The 17,202-nt window shown below is 39.7% G+C and overlaps 1 protein-coding gene across 2 annotated transcripts in view; it reads right to left on the reverse strand.

The window, feature by feature from the left end:
- Positions 1 to 6,233, reverse strand: part of LOC102410994 (SPHK1 interactor, AKAP domain containing) — a 136,944-nt gene extending 130,711 nt beyond the window's left edge. For both annotated transcript variants that reach the window (XM_006047107.4, XM_025278383.3), the window contains exon 1: positions 6,132 to 6,233. In XM_006047107.4, coding sequence (XP_006047169.4) covers positions 6,132 to 6,218 — 87 coding nt within the window. In that variant the 5' untranslated portion in view covers positions 6,219 to 6,233. The remainder of the gene's footprint in view (positions 1 to 6,131) is intronic.
- Between the last annotated feature and the right edge of the window lie 10,969 nt (positions 6,234 to 17,202).

Raw genomic sequence — 17,202 nt, forward strand, 5'->3', positions numbered from 1 at the left:
CTGACTCAGATGTCTTAAGGGTTGGTATGAAGGCTTCCCAACCCTTAAGACATCTGAGTCAGAGAAGTTACATCACTGGTCTAAGATCACACAGTAAAACCGAGAAACCTGAAATTTGACTCGGGACTTTGGATTCCAAGTTCAGCTTTGCTACACAGCACTTTACTGCCTCCTTTTTTTTTTTTTTTTTTTTTGGTTAGTGATTTTTTAAAATATAAATTTATGTATTTTAATTGGAGGCTAACTACTTTACAATATTGTATTGGTTTTGCCATACATCAACATGAATCTGCCACGGGTGTACACATGTTCCCCATCCTGAACCCCCTCCCACCTCCCTTCCCCATACTGCCTCTCTTTAGATAACAGATTGTGCTTTATTATAAAGAGAATATTAAGGACATTTCATTTAGTGTTTAATAGACAAAAAAGGATAACATTTATAATTTAGCTTATTTAAAGGGAAATCCATATGATTCAGTTTAACAAAGGTGGTTGTGTTTGTCTTGTAAGGAGGAATTATCCTATAAGGGAAGGAAACATCAGGGAATGTCCAGGTGAGAAACAATTTTAAAAGACACTGTGGAGGGCTCCAGTGCCCCCTCTTCACCAGCAGCTTTCTTTCTTTCTGTCATTTTTTCTCCCGGGCAGTATTTAGAATTTCATCATTTAAATGCATTATATTGCATACCAATCCTAAAGGAAATCAACCTTGAATATCCATTGGAAGAACATGCTGAAGTTGAAGCTGCAATACTTTGGCCACCGGATGGAAAGAGCTGACTCATTGGAAAAGATCCTGATGCTAGGAAAGATTGAGGGCAGGAGAAGAGGGCAACAGAGGATGAGATGATTGGATGCCATCACCAACTCAATAAACATGAGTCTGAGCAAACTTCTGGAGACAGTGAAGGACAGGGAAGCCTGGTGTGCTGCAGTCCATGGGATCACAAAGAGTTGGACACACTTAGCAACTGAACAACAACAACACTGCATACATTAAAACTCCCCTGGGTCTGGTGGTTGTTCAGTCACTCAGTCATGTCTGACTCTTTCCAACCCAATGGATTGCAGCATGCCAGGCTTCTCTGTCCTTCATCATCTCCTGGAGCTTGCTCAAACTCATGTTCATTGAATTGGTGATGTCATCCAACCGTCTCATCCTCTGTTGTCCCCTTCTCTTCCTATCTTCAATGTTTCTCTGCCTCAGGGTCTTTTCTAATGAGTAGGCTCTTCAACATCAGGTGGCCAAAGTATAGGACTGATACTGAGCTTCAGCTTCAGTATCAGTCCTTCCAATGAATAGTCAGGGTTGATTTCCTTTAGGATTGATTGGCTTGATCTCCTTACAGTCCAAAGGACTCTCAAGAATCATTCCCAACAACACAGTTCAAAAGCATCAATTCTTCGGTGCTCAGCTTTCTTTATAGTTCAACTCTCACATCCATACATGACTACTGGAAAAACCATAGCCTTGACTAGATGGACCTTTGTGGGCAAAGTAATGTCTCTGCTTTTTAATACACTGCCTAGGTTTGTGATAGCTTTTCTTCCAAGGAGCAAGCATCTTTTAATTTCATGGCTGCAGTCACCATCTGCAGTGACTTTGGAGACCAAAAAAAATAAAGTCTGTCACTGTTTCCATTGTTTCCCCATCTATTTGCCATGAAGTGATGGGACCAGAAGCCATGATCTTCATTTTTTGAATGTTGAGCTTTAAGCCAGCTATTTCCCTCTTCTTTTCACCTTCACCAAGAGGCTCTCTAGTTCCTCTTCACTTTCTGCCATTAGAATGGTATCATGTGTATATCTGAGGTTGTTGAAATTTCTCCTGGAGGTCTTGATTCCAGCTTTTGCTTCATCCAGCCCAGTATTTTGCATGATGTACTCTGCATGTAAGTTAAATAAGCAGGATGACAATATACAGCCTTAATGTACTCCTTTCCCTATTTGGAACCAATCTGTTGTTCCATGTTCAGTTGTAACTGTTGCTTCCTGACCTGCATACAGATTTCTCAGGAAGGAGGAAAGATGGTCTAGTATTCCCATCTCTTTAAGAATTTTCCACAGTCTGTTGTGATCCACACAGTCAAAGGCTTTAGCATAGTCAGTGAAACAGAATTAGATGGGTCTTGGTGCTCATTAAATTAGGGTGACATCAAAGTTAGCTTAAATCGCAACTTGGATGGATTGATGCTTTGTGAAGAACAGAATTCTGAAATCGTGCCCAGGCTCTATAGGCTCAGTTGCCAATGTCAGTTGAGGGAGGTGATAATCATACGAGTTCAGCAGTAGCAGTAGTTAAGTAAAAACAGATTTTTATTTGTTACAACAACATTAAGATGTGTAGTTACTAACACCACAGTGCGAGTTTATCTGATAACTTTCATAGCACTTAGAGGAAGGGGAGAAAGAAGAGAAAGAATAATTCTGAAGCTAGAGCTGGGATAATCATATGACACTGTGCATACCAGGGAATTTTTGAGAGCAAAAGGGGATTAGATCAACAAAATGCCAGGACAGTATATATTAGCTGTGATTGAACGGTATGGTAATCTTAGCTCTGGGGAAAGACAGTCCCTCTCAAATAAACACATATATTAAGGAGTTAAATAAGAAGTGGATCCTTCAAATAAGACCACTAAATTCTTTTTCCTAATGGTATGGCCTTTTCACAGCTATGGTGTTCAGTGACATATTTCCTTAACAACAAGAAACTAAAGCAACTGAACCTGGGTAGGATTCCAAAAACCTCAGAGATTCACTGTCAAGCATACAGCATATGAAATACATTTGGTCAATTTGCAATTTTTCAGAGGCTGATTATCCAACTAATGCATTATCTTTTGGACTCTTGTTTTATTTCTTCTACTGGTTAATTTAATAATATGTCAGTTCTGATAAGAAGGTTTGATGGAGAAGAAGATGAAGCTATTACATAAAATGAGTTTGGGGAATTACCAATAGATTTCAATTATCCGTGTTACTCTTACTGAAGGCTGATTCATTGTGAAGAGTAGAGATTTGGCTGGACAGTCTTGCTGTTTCTAAGACAGAACTGTCCTTACTCTTTTTTTAAGGACTCTTTTTGTAATTATTGTACAGAACATATATGTGCAATTGTGAACATACAGATCCTTACTTCCCCAATCCTGTGACCTGTGATTAATGCAATGAAAACATAATCATGATCACTTAAATCAACTGTAGTTACATATAAAAATAAAATAAAGGAATTAAGTTTCAATATTCATGCCTTTTATTGTGGGGCCATGGTCTTGACACAAAGAAGAAAAATTCTGGTGAGCTACTTTTTGGAAGGCAAGAAAAACAATTAGAGTCCACATGGTGTATAACTTATGTCATATAAAGCTACTAAATTGTCTTAAAATGCAATGTTTACATAAGCTTAAGAATGAAAGGAATGTACCATGAATATTAGAAAAATATTGCCATACACAAAAGTATTGGCTTCTCCTACATTGATTTGGCTTCACTTTCTTAAATTTAGTTGGATAATCTCTTCACTTATTCAAATCTTATTCACACTTCAAAGTTTAAATTAACATCCACTTCTCTTTTTGAAGGTTGTTGTTTATTACAAATCCAGTGTCTCTCTGTGTTCTCAGCTATAAATACCCATAATGTTCATCTGTCACCTAATTTATACTATCTTGATATGTCACTGCAGTTATATTATTTAACTTATTATTTACTGCTTGACTTTTCACATCAGAAACCAGTACAATCTCCCAAACCATATTGTAAATTCTTTTAGAGTGGGGGCTATTTGTGATCTATCCTTGTATCTTTCCGTGCATGCGTGTGTGCGTGTGTGCGTGTGTGCGTGTGTGTGTGTTAGTCACTCAGTCCTGTCCCACTCTTTGCGACCCTAAGGACTGTAGCCCGCCAGCATCCTCTGTCCATGGAATTCTCCAGGAAAGAATACTGGCATGGGTTGCCATTCCCTTCTCCAGGGGATCTTCTCAACCCAGGGATTGAACACAGGTCTCCTGCATTGCAGGCAGATTCTTTACCATTTGAGCCACCAGGGAAGCCCCTATCTTTCCTTAGGAGCTAACAAAATTTTAAATGTATTTAGGTTGGATTGTATGAAATTACCCATATTTGGTCATTTTTGATAAATGATCAATAAAAAGTGAATTTTATATGGTTCAGCCTAATAACAGTTGTTCCAGAAATAATTGTGAAATGAGTAGAATTATATTCAAAAATTTAAAATCATATATATATATATGCATATATAATAGATCATTTAGAATAGATCATTGAATTTGTTTTACTTTTTCTAGAAGCTATTCAGTCCCAAATGGTTTTATTATTAGTTCATTAGCTTCTAGACATGATTTTTTAAAAAATTAATATGACTATTTTCTAGGGAAATAAGCATAATTGAAATAACAGATCATAAGGTACTAACCCTCTTAGCATGGTAATGCTAATATTGAATTTTTCTGGCACCGTTTACCAGTTGATAAAACTATTCTTTAGACTAATATTAGTTATAGGTTATCTTTATTTTTGAATATAGATGCTGTTCTAAGCATTTCCTATTGATACACTCATTGAAGAACCTGCATCTCAACCCAGTGAAATGGGTAATAATATCTTTTTTCAGATGAGCAAATTGAGGCATGAAGAGGTAATTTGCTCAAAATCACACAACTAGTAATCATAGAACTGGGTGTCAAATTCAGGCAGTCTGGCTTCAATCCTTCTTTTAAATGCCACTGGAATTCTAATCAATAGAAATAGAGTTATTCAAAAGTTAGAATAAATTAAAAATAATTTAGCCTTATGAAAGATACAGCATCTGGTGGTAACTTTATAATTTAGAGTTACAGAGCTGAATAGACCATATTTAGGGCCTGAAACCTGCAGCTTTAGTTCTTTCATAAGCAACTCAAAACCAGTTTGCATTACAGGGCCTCAGTTTTCTGCATTAAAATCTGGAATTTATAGCTTTGAATCCTCTACAAGAATTTTATAAGAGGAGAGAAAATAGGATTATGTAACACGTGATAGTAAGATAGGATTATATAACACGTGTGCCTTAATTAATCAGGCACATTTATTTTTATATTTAGTTATGAATATATGCATGCAAATATTTTTTTAAGATTATGTTTAATGCTACTTTGTTTATAATCACTGTATGTTCTCTATTGAAGATATTTGTTTTCTTTGGTACTTGAAAACTATACGAAATCACATGAACAGTGAATACTGCTGATTCACTCAGAACAGTAATCAATAGACTGAAATATATATGCATATATAATGTACATTATGTTATCATAATTAAATATACATATAAAACATGATCAGTAAAATAATTTGTCTTAATGTATAACTATAAGCATTCTTTATAATTGAACTTTTTTTTAACAATAAATGAAATAATCCAGTGTGATTTTTGTTTTCAAGAAAAGAAATACACTTTCCTCTGGAATTCAGCATCAAATAATGACAAATGCATTAAATAGGTAAGTGAGCATTTGGCTTTAAATTTCTGGGCCTGAAATTGGGTTAGGTTGGCTTGAAAAATGGGACCATTAAATTAGATGATTTTATGTTGTTCAAATGGCAACTTTCTACAAGTGTCTGAAAGCAAGATTTGTTTATCAGTTCTAAAATCTTTAGGAAATGCAATTCTGTTCCTATTAAAATAACCAAGCGTACCCTCCCCTTTAAGAAAATAGGTAAAGGAAAACAGCCATGAATGTATTTTTCTTAGATATAGACTTAGGAGCTTACTATAATAAGTTGAGTCATTCAAAATCCGTGAAAATTTTTCTGTAAGGAGATCCAAGAAGCCCTTACCCATGGTTAAGTTTAGGAAGAGCTACTAGAAAAGGTTGGAGGTGTGGTGTATGACTGGAGGCTTAGAGTTTTTAAATCAGACCTTCCTGAAATGCTTGAGTTTTCTGATCATTTCCATGAATTACATGTTTAATGTCATCAGGGGGTTATCCCCATGAGCAAACTGTGCATGATTTTGCTGTGTGGTTTTACTGCTCTTTCTGCTTTTGAAGAAGTGCTTGAAAACTCAAACCAGTGTTCAGTCAGCTCAATCAGTTCGGAGAGAGCGGTGTTAGAAGCAGCGTTACCTTCTTACACGCAGTGATGGAGCCGCCCAGGCTACTTCCCGAGCTGGCGCTGGCACTGCCCTGCTGCGTTTCCGGAACCTGGTACATCAGGGGTGACTCCAAGCTGCTGTTTGTTCCCCAAAACACAAAAGAGAACACATTCAGTGAGTCATCTGCATATTCAGAAAGAAAGAAGCACAATGCGCTTTATGCAAAATCATCTTTTCAGATTGAGCTGGACACTGCAAACCTTCTGCTGACATTGATATTTGTTTCCTTGCTGGTTTCATTTTTGTATTTGGTGGAACCACGATGACCTATTCCATTCTGAATATAACATTGTGACCCATCGCCCTCCACGGACTGTGGATGGACACATCTGCATGAGTTCTAGCAGAGTTGACACATTTTCTTAAGCAGGCGGTTTTAAAACCCAAGTAATATTCTTTCCATTGTCACATTATTTCTACTCAGCCAAAATGAATACATAAAAAATACTCATATTATTTTTTCAAATGAGAGGAAAACAATTTTAATTGGGAAGCAGTGTGGTACCATGAAAAGAACATGAGCTTTAGAAAACACAGGTCATCTCTTAATCATCCCTGTGACTGGAGACAGTATCTTAACTTTCTTGTCTCCAAAATTCTAGACTTAAATCCTCCTCCCCTGTTCCTGTCAAATCTTGGTGGGCTTGACTATATACAGGGGTGTATACATATTTTAAAAGATCTGAAATTGCTTACAGCCTCAAGACATGATAAGAATCAAAATTATTTTTAGAAAATAGTTTTAAAATATTGAAGGGAACAGCTACCCACTCCAGTATTCTGACCTGGAGAATTCCATGGACTGTATAGGCCATGGGATTGCAAACAGTCAGGCACGACTAAGTGACTTACTGAGCTGAGCTGAGAAATATTAAGATTCAGAGGGCTTCCTGTATATTTAAATTAGGCTGAATAATTTTCTTCTGAAAATATGCAAAGCTAGATTTTAAAAAAGTATACTGATATCTCAAGTCTACATATTTTATTTTTGTGGTTGTTGACCACATAGAACATGTACAATTCATTAAAACACATTTTTTGAAATATTGTCTAATGACTCTTTATGTAATTATCAACACAACATATAGAATTTTTTTCTTCAGATTAAGAAGCACCAAACAGAAGATCTGTTAAATAAACATTGTGTTTCTAAATAACCTATAAGCCTTACGCCTGAGGTTCTGAATTAGTCAATTTTCACTGCATTGCAATTAGCCATAAGTCAAATATTGCATGCATGTAGTCCATTTGTATTTCTGTTATTAACTACTATGAATAACATTCTTTTTTCACATGACCACAGACGGTGCTCTGTAACAGATCAAAAATTTGGGTAAAAATTTTATAGAATAATTCAAGTAAAGTCTGTTTTGTTTTAAACATTATGTAGTGTTTTCTGAGTAACTGCCACCTTGAAGAATAGAATGAAAAGACAGCATCCATATTATTTTTGATGAACTAGGGAAAGATTGGGAAAGGAAGGATGAAAGGAAGAAAGGAAGGAAGGGATAGAGGAAGGAAAGAAAAGGGAAGAAGGAGGGGGAGGGATCAGGAAACAGAGGAAGAAGGTAACTGACTCTAGATCCTGGTTCTAACGCCTGAGCCAAGACACTGCCTAGCTTTTCAGGGTCTGTTCTTTTTTGTTCATAAATGAAATGCTTGGAGTCAAGTCTGTGGTCCCTGCTAGCTCTGGACCTCACTTTCAAAGTATCATCGCGAGTCTGAGTTTTCAGTCCTGTTTTTACAGGCTTCTTGCAATGTAAGGCCTGTACCCTACTTACTATCAGTAAGTGATTCTCCCTCAAACTTAGCTCCAGGCCTTCTGAATGCTTTCTCGGCCACAGGAGAGTTTGACTTTTATACCAAATAGGTTATCATTGTGAGATTCTAAATCATTTACACATGGAAGATAGGATCACTGACCAAGGTGACTACGGTCTGTAACAACTTGGCCCATGACTCAAAAGAAATTGAGTTATTATTCTTAGTGGGAGCCAGTCAAAGCTCTGTGTGCAGTTCAGAGAGACAGGCGGAAGAGTTTACATAGCTGCCTGCCCAGCTTCTGCTATGTCCATTAGGCATCTCTAGTGACCTGGAGGATCACTTCCATCTAGGCCACCAAAGGATTTAAGTCCAGTGTTGGGACATTCCCCATGTCTCATTGCAGGGTTAGCAGTCCTGAGAGTAGGAAGGAGGAAGGCTGAGAAATGAGGTGGACACAAACCTGATACAAAACACAATAGAAACAGAGCTTCAGCAATTGGTATCTCTCTAAAGGTGGATCACATCTAACTTAGGGAACGTTGGGTAGGTCCAAAATCAGGGAACCTAGGTTAGAGTAAAAGATCAGCCATGGAAGCTCCTTGTTTTCCCATAAAGCACATTGTACATGGCTGCAAATAGCCACATTGCTCAGCCGTGTCTGACTCCTTGGGACCCCAGGAACTGTAGCCTGCCAGGCTCCTCTGTCCATGGAATTCTCCAGGCAAGAATACTGGAGTGGATAGCCATTCTCTTCTCCAGGGGATCTTCCTGACCCAGGGATCGAACCCAGGTCACCCCCACTGCAGGCAGATTCCTTACTGTCAGAGACACCAGGGAGAGTAGCCATAGTACCATAGTGATTATTATACACATAAAAGTTTAACTGCTGAGTTAGTCTAGGAGAAAGAAGAGATGCCAAGTCACCAGATCACCAGATGGTCAATAAGGAAATCGGATTGATTACATTCTTTGCAGCCATAGATGGAGAAGCTCTATACAGTCAGCAAAAACAAGACTGGGAGCTGACTGTGGCTCAGATCATGAACTCCTTATTGCAAAATTCAGACTTAAATTGAAGAAAGTAGTGAAAACCACTAGACCCCATTCACATATGACCTAAATTAAATTCCTTACAATAATGCGGTTCAGTTCAATTCTGCTCAGTGGTGTCCAACACTTTGTGACCCCATGGACTGCAGCACATCAGGCCTCCCTGTCCATCACCAACTCCCAGAGCTTGCTCAACTTATGTCCATCGAGTCGGTGATGCCATCCAACCATCTCATCCTCTGTCGTCCCCTTCTCCTCCCGCCTTCAATCTTGCCCAACATCAGTGTCTTTTCCAATGAGTCAGTCCTTCGAATCAGGTGACCAAAGTATTGGAGTTCCAGCTTCAATATCAGTCCTTCCAATGAATATTGACTGATTTCCTTTAGGATTGACTGGTTGGATCTCCTTGCAGTCCAAGGGACTCTCAAGAGTCTTCTCCAATACCACAGTTCAAAAGCATCAATTCTTTGGCACTCAGCTTTCTTTATAGTCCAACTCTCATATCCTCTCACTACTGGAAAAACCAGAGCTTTGGCTAGACAGACCTTTGTTGGCAAAGCAATGTCTCTGCTTTTTAATATGCTCTCTAGGTTGGTCATAGCTTTTCTTCCAAGGAGGAAGCATCTTTTAATTTCATGGCTGCAGGCACCATCTGCAGTGATTTTGGAGCCCCCCAGAATAAAGTCTCTCAGTTTCCACTGTTTTCCACGATTAAACAGTGGAAGTGACAAATAGATTCAAATGATTAGATCTGATAGACAGAGTGCCTGAAAAACTTTGGACAGAGGTTCGTGACACTGTACAGGAGGCAGTGATAAAGACCATCCCCATGAAAAAGAAATCTAAAAAGGCAAAATGGTTGTCTGAGGAGGCCTTACAAATAACTGAGAAAAGAAGAGAAACCAAAGGCAAAGGAGAAAAGCAAAGATAGACCCATTTGAATGCAGAGTTCCAAAGAATAGCAAGGAGAGATAAAAAAGCCTTCCTCAGTAATCAATGCAAAGAAAGAAGGAAACAATAGAATGGGAAAGACTAGAGATCTCTTCAAGAAAATTAGAGATACCAAGAGAACATTTCATACAAAAATGGGCACAATAAAGGACAGAAATGGTATGGACCTCTAAGTGGACCAACAGTTAGAACTGGACATTTCTGCTCCTTGGAAGAAAAGCTATGACCACCCTAGACAGCATGTTAAAAAGCAGCGACATTACTCTGCCAACAAAGGTCTGTCTAGTCAAAGCTATGTTTTCTCCAGTAGCCACGTACGGATGTGGGAGCTGGACTATAAAGAAAGCCGAGTGCCAAATTGATGCTTTTGAACTGTGGTGTTGGGGAAGACTCTTTAGAGTCTCTTTGACTGCAAGGAGATCCAACCAATCAATCCTAAAGGAAATCAGTCCTGAATATTCATTGGAAGGACTGATGTTGAAGTTGGAACTCCAATACTTTGGCCACCTAATGTGAAGAGCTGACTCACTGGAAAAGACCCTGATATTGGGAAAGATTGAAGGCAGGAGGAGAAGGGGACAACAGAGGATGAGATGGTTGGATGGCATCACCGACTCAATGGACATAAGTTGAGCAAGCTCTGGGAGTTGGTGATGGATAGGGAGGCCTGGTGTGCTGCAGTCCATGGGGTTGCAAAGAGTCGGACACGACTGAGCAACTGAACTGAACTGACTGACCCACATATATCCTGGTATGAAAATCTTTCTGCCTTTAAGATGATTGTGAGATTGAGATCCTAGTCAGAAGTGAAGGTGAAGAAGGGGATTTGAAAGTGTTGCTTGCCTGCAGGTCTCACTCCATTTGTTTAAGGACAACGGCACCCCACTCCAGTACTCTTGCCTGGAAAATCCCATGGATGGAGGAGCCTGGTAGGCTCAGGCCATGGGGTCGCTAAGAGTCGGACATGACTGAGTGACTTCACTTTCACTTTTTCACTTTCATGCATTGGAGAAGGAAATGGCAACCCACTGCAGTGTTCTTGCCTGGAGAATCCCAGGGGCAGGAGAGCCTGGTGGGCTGACGTCTATGGGGTCACACAGAGTCGGACACGACTGAAATGACTTAGCAGCAGCAGCAACCATGTATAGCATTAACAAAATTACAAATGTGTCCTCCACGCATCTTCTGGTCTCCTGAAACACATTATGAATCAATTTAATGATGCCTATATCTAAAATATATCTAGAGAGGCACATCTTTTAAACCACGTGACATGAATGTAAGTTTCCAGTAGGCGACTACAACTCAGCTCAATCTATTCGCATGCCTTTGGGAAGGAGATGGAATTTTCAGAGTATTTGCAAAAATGTTTTCTCTCTAGAAGCAGAACATTTGCTGCTACAGGATGAGACAGCAATGGCAAGAACATGAAACTCATGCATTTATTAAAAATGAGCACAAACTGACATTAAAAGAACTGCGGTCAAGATATAGCACAGCCTTATAACTTGCTCTTAATGGGGAAGGATGTAAATACTTCCCTGGGACATTTTTGTTTGATTTTGACAAGTGTTGACAGTATTTATTAAGCACATCCTTTCTGTCTGGTTTCATGCTGAAACTGCTAAATGCATTTCAGTGAGGAGGAAGATCAAGGTAGGAAGGAAGGCACCAAAGCAGAATTTAAAGTAGTGGCTTTAAAAGTATTATAGGAGGAGAAGCAGACACCTTTGTAGAACAATGTCGTATATCAATGAGATCCTGAGTTGCCACCAGACTGCAATCAATGGCTCATGCAATGTTAATAAGTAGTTCAACCATTAGTGGTGAAAATAGCTTAAGGAATATTCAGTGATTTCACCAGAGAATGAAGGGACCCACTACTGGAAACAGTAGTTTATGTTGCTACTCGAAGTTCAGTCTGTGTACCAGCAGCACTCTTGGAAGCTTGTTGCTACCCAGGATCTCATGACCTGCCCTAGAGCTACTGAATCAGATCTGCATTTTGACACTAAACTCATGGGATTCACATTCTCATTAAAGCTTGAGAAGCATTTATCTAAGGTCTTAAGTTAAATTTATATTGTTTTTGCCCTTGCGTCTTTGCACATGATATCACTTCTTTTAGAAATGTACAGATGAACCTATCTTCAGGGCAGGAATAGGAATGTATTTGCAGATGTAGGGAACAGACACATGGAGACAGGGTAGCAGGTGTGAGATGAACTGGGAGACTGGGATTCACATATATCCACTGCCATGTGTAGAACTGATAGCCAGTGGGAAGCTGCTGTATAGCGCATGGAGCTCAGCTTGGTTCTCTGTGATGACCTAGATGGATGGGATGGAGGTGGGGGTGGGAGGGAGGTCCAAAAGGGAGGGGACTGTTGTTGTTCAGTCATCCAGTCATGTCCAACTCTCTGCAACCCCAAGGACTGCAGCACGCCAGGCCTCCCTGTCCCTCACCGTCTCCCAGAGTTTGCCCAAGTTCATGTTCATTGCATTGGTGACACTGTCCAGTCATCTCATCCTCTGGTGCCCTTTTCTCCTTCTCCCCTCAATCTTTCCCAGCAGCAGGGACTTTTTCAATAAGTCATCTGTTCGTATCAGGTGACCAAAATACCGGAGATTTCGCATCAGTTCTTCCAGTGAATATTCAGGGTTGATCTCCCTTAAGATTGACTAGTTTGATCTCCTTGTCGTCCAAGGGGCTTTCAGGGTCTTCTCCAGCACCACAATTCGAAGGCATCTGTTACTTGGTGTTCTGCCTTTTTCACAGTCCAGCTCTCACAACTGTACCTGACCACTGGGAAGACCATACTCTTGATTGTATGGACCTTTGTTGGCAGAGTAATGTCTCTGCTTTTCAATACACTATCTAGGTTTGTCATTGCTTTCCTGCCAAGAAGCAACCGTCTTCTAATTTCATGGCTGCGGTCACCGTCCAGAGTGACTTTGGAGCCCAAGAAGAGGAAATCTGCATGTAGTATTGGGGGCAGATGCTATGATCTTATGGTTTTTTTAATATTTAGTCTTAAGCCCGCTTTTTCACTGGGATATGTGTGTACATATAACTGATTCATTTCACTGTATAGCAGAAACTAACACAACATTGCAAAACAACTATACCCCAATTAAAAAAAAAACACCCTTCCTGTACCCACCCCCCACCCCAGCCCATACCCCTGCTTCCTTCAGAATAATCTCTACTCTATCCTTTGAGTCTCCATTTATAAATCACCTCTTGCACCTCTTTCTTCCGCTCTCTCTGCTAAGGAGACCACTGCTCCTTTCCAACCTCCAATGCCCAACGCATGCACGTGCATACACACACACACACTCATATCCACACCCTCACATTTCCTCCACCCTCATCTTCCCAATCTCAACTCAACCCAAGAAATGAGGTAGATACTCTTGTGAGTTTCAATAGCACTTGTCCTATGACAGCGCTTGTCAAAATGATATATAATTGCATAAGGTTTGTCTGTCTCCCTGTTTAGGCTATACATAGTGCTTTCACTGTTAGAGACCACCTAGGACAGCACTAGGCAGTGAAGGATGCTCAATTAGTGTTTATCAGTGTTGTTTTTCCTTATCTTTCTGAGCATCCTGATTGACCTCAAAAGATTATGCACTCAAGAGTGTTTGAGTTCAATGCTAAATTTCCTGCCTTGGTGACAGATGGTGAGATAAGCTACATCTGAAAAGATAATTTAAAGAATTTCCCAGGATAATTCTAACAAAAAGGGATCTTGCTGCTGCTGCTGAAGTCAAGTAAACACAGTGAAAGTTAGACAATTTGAAGATTCTAACAGCTAAGGTTTATTCTTAGTTTCTCCCCCACATAAAGAATGCTCTTAGTAAAATATGGTAATTGGTTTGATTGTCTTAATCCTATTAAGGATATCTATTTTTGGGCCTTATACTAAATCCTTTAATCTCAACACCAGAAGAAAAATAAAAGCTCCTATCTATCAGAAGGGATTTTGAGCAAGAAATCAAGTGCCCCTTGTTAAAACCAGTTTAACAACATGCCACAACCTAGAATTTAGAAGATTTTAAAATACACATTTGTGTGGTTCAAAATGAAAGTTTGCTAAAGTGAATGTCCTTATTTTACCGTTATCTAAAGGGATTCATTTGTTAGATGAAGAAAAGGGGTTTAGGTCAGTCTTTCTAAAACTGATATGTTTTTGGAAAACTGAAAACCCAAAGCAATCTTGAGAAAGAACAAAGCTGGAGGCATCATACTCTCTGATTTCAAACTATATTACAAACACCTATAAAACAGTGTGATCTTAGCATGAAAAACAGACACAGAGATTACTGGAACAGAATACAGCACCACAAGTAAATGCACTTATATAGGGTTAATTAATCCATGACAAAGGAGCCAAGACTATACAATGTAGAAAAGGCAGTTTCTTCAGTAAATGGTATTGAAAAATGGAACAGCCACATGAAAAAGTATGACACTGGACGCCCTACCTTATGCTGTGCTGTGCTTAGTCTCTTAGTCATGCCTAACTCTTTGAGATCCCATGGACTGCAGTTCACAGGCTCCTCTGTCCATGGGGATTCTCCAGGCAAGAATACTGGAGTGGGTTGCCGTGCCCTCCTCCAGGGGATCTTCCCAACCCAGGGATCAAACCCAGGTCTTCCGCATTGCAGGCATGTTCTTTATCAGCTGGGCCACCAGGGAAGCCCATGAATATTGGAGTGGGTTGCCTATCCCTTCACCAGGGGATCTTCCAGACCCAGGAATCGAACCAGGTCTCCTGCATTGCAGGCGGATTCTTTACCGGCTGAGCTACGAGGGAAGGCCCCCACTACCTTATATCATACACAAAAATTAACTTGAAATAGATTAAAGACTTGAAAATAAGACCTGAAATCATAACACTCCTAGAAGAAAATAAAGGCAGTAAGCTCATAGAGGATTTTTTAAAATCTGACACCAAAAATGAAAGCAAAAAAGCAAAAATAAATTAAAAAGATTCTGCACAGCAAAGGGAACCATCAACAGAATAAAAATGCAACCTACAAGAAGGGAGAAAATATTTGCAAATCATATATCCAATAAGGGGCTAATATCCAAAATATGCAAAGAACTCATTAATCTTCAATAGCAAGAAAATGAACAGCCCAGTTAAAAAGGAGGCAGAAGATCAGAATACAGATGGCCAATGAAAAGATGCACTACATCATTAATCACCAAGGACATGCAAATCAAAATAACAAAGAGGTATCACTTCGTACCTGTTAGAATGACTAACAGACAAAATAGCAAGTATTGGAGAGGATATGGAGAAAAGGGAACACCGGTACACTGTTGGTGAGATGTAAACTGATGCAGTCACTTACGGAGAACAGTATGCAGTTTCCACAAAAAATTAAAAGTACCACATGATCCTGCAATTCCACCTTTGGGCATTTCCCCAAACAGAACAAAAACACTCATTTGAAAAGATATATGCACCCCATGTTCATTGCAGCATTATTTACAGTAGCCAACACATCTTAAGTACATGAATCAATGGATGGATGAATACAAACACATAGCATGCACGCATACATGCACACAGAAACTGGAATATTATTCAGCCATAAAAACAAATGAAATCTTGGCATTTGCAATGACATGGATGAAACTTGAGGGCATTATACTAAATGAAATAAGTCAAAGAAAGACAAATACTATTTGTACAATCTCTCTTATATGTGGAATTGAAAACATACATGTATATATGTGTATTTATCTGTATCTATATCATCTGCATCTATAAAACAAAAGGGAGAGGTAGGTGGAAGAAATGGGTGAATGTTTTTTGATTTGTTCTTTACATTTTAAATAAATTAAATTAAAACTCATTTGCTTTAAAAATCACATGATGTGTAAATTTCTTCATCTTCTGACCAGTTCAGGCACTCAGTTGTGTCCGAATCTTTGCGACCCCATGAATCGCAGCACGCCAGGCCTCCCTGTTCATCACCAACTCCTGGAGTTCACTCAGACTCACGTCCATTGAGTTGGTGATGCCATCCAGCCATCTCATCCTCTGTGATCCCCTTCTCCTCCTGCCCCCAATCCCTTTAGCAGCAGAGTCTTTTCCAATGAGTCAACTCTTTGCATGAGGTGGCCAAAGTACTGGAGTTTCAGCTTTAGCATCATTCCTTCCAAAGAACGTCCAGGACTGATCTCCTTTAGAATGGACTGGTTGGATCTCCTTGCAGTCCAAGGGACTCTCAAGAGTCTTCTCCAACACCTCAGCTCAAAAACACCAATTCTTCGGTGCTCAGCTTTCTTCACAGTCCAATGCTCACATCCATACATGACCACTGGGAAAACCATAGCCTTCACTAGATGGACCTTTGTTGGCAAAGTAATGTCTCTGCTTTTCAATATGCCATCTAGGTTGGTCATAACTTTCCTTGCAAGGAGTAAGTGTCTTTTAATTTCATGGCTGCAATCACTATCTGCAGTGATTTTGGAGCCCAAAAATTATTCCACTGTTTTAATCTTCTGACCAGTCTATTGATAAATACTCCCTCCCTGGCCAATCTTTAGTCAAGCTCATTACACTGTTCATGAATCAGAAATCTCAGCCTTGTGATACTGCCAATGCAGGAGAATAGGAAATGTGGGTTTGATCTCTGAGTCAGGAAGACTCCCTGGAGGAGGAAATGGCAACCCATTCCAGCATTCTTGCCTGGAAAATTCCATGGACAGAGGAGCCTGGCGGACTACAGTCCATGGGGTCGCAGAGTTGGACACGACTGAGCACAAGCACAAATTGTGATTGTTAGTTGCTCAGTCTTGTCCGACTCTTCGCAATCCCATGGACTGTAGCCTGCCAGGCTACTATGTCCATGGAATTGAATTCTCCAGACAAGAATACTAGGGTGGGTCACCATTCCCATCTCCAGGGGAACTTCCTGACCCCGGGACTGAATCTGGGTCTCCTTCATTGCAGGCAGATTCTCTACCATCTGAGCTGAAAGAGTGGGACATGACTGAGCACAAGCACAAATTAGCTATACTCTAATTCAATATTGTTTTGCCAAAGCAAAAACAATACCCAGTTGTGGATGCAACTTGTGATAGAAGCAAGGTCTGATGCTGTAAAGAGCAATATTGCATAGGAACCTGGAATGTCAGGTCAATGAATCAAGGCAAATTGGAAGTGGTCAAACAGGAGACAGCAAGAGTGAATGTCAACATTCTAGGAATCAGCTAACTGAAATGGACTGGAATGGGTGAATTTAACTCAGAT

Source organism: Bubalus bubalis, chromosome 2 (genome assembly GCF_019923935.1).
Source record: "Bubalus bubalis isolate 160015118507 breed Murrah chromosome 2, NDDB_SH_1, whole genome shotgun sequence".
Lineage (NCBI taxonomy): Eukaryota > Metazoa > Chordata > Mammalia > Artiodactyla > Bovidae > Bubalus > Bubalus bubalis.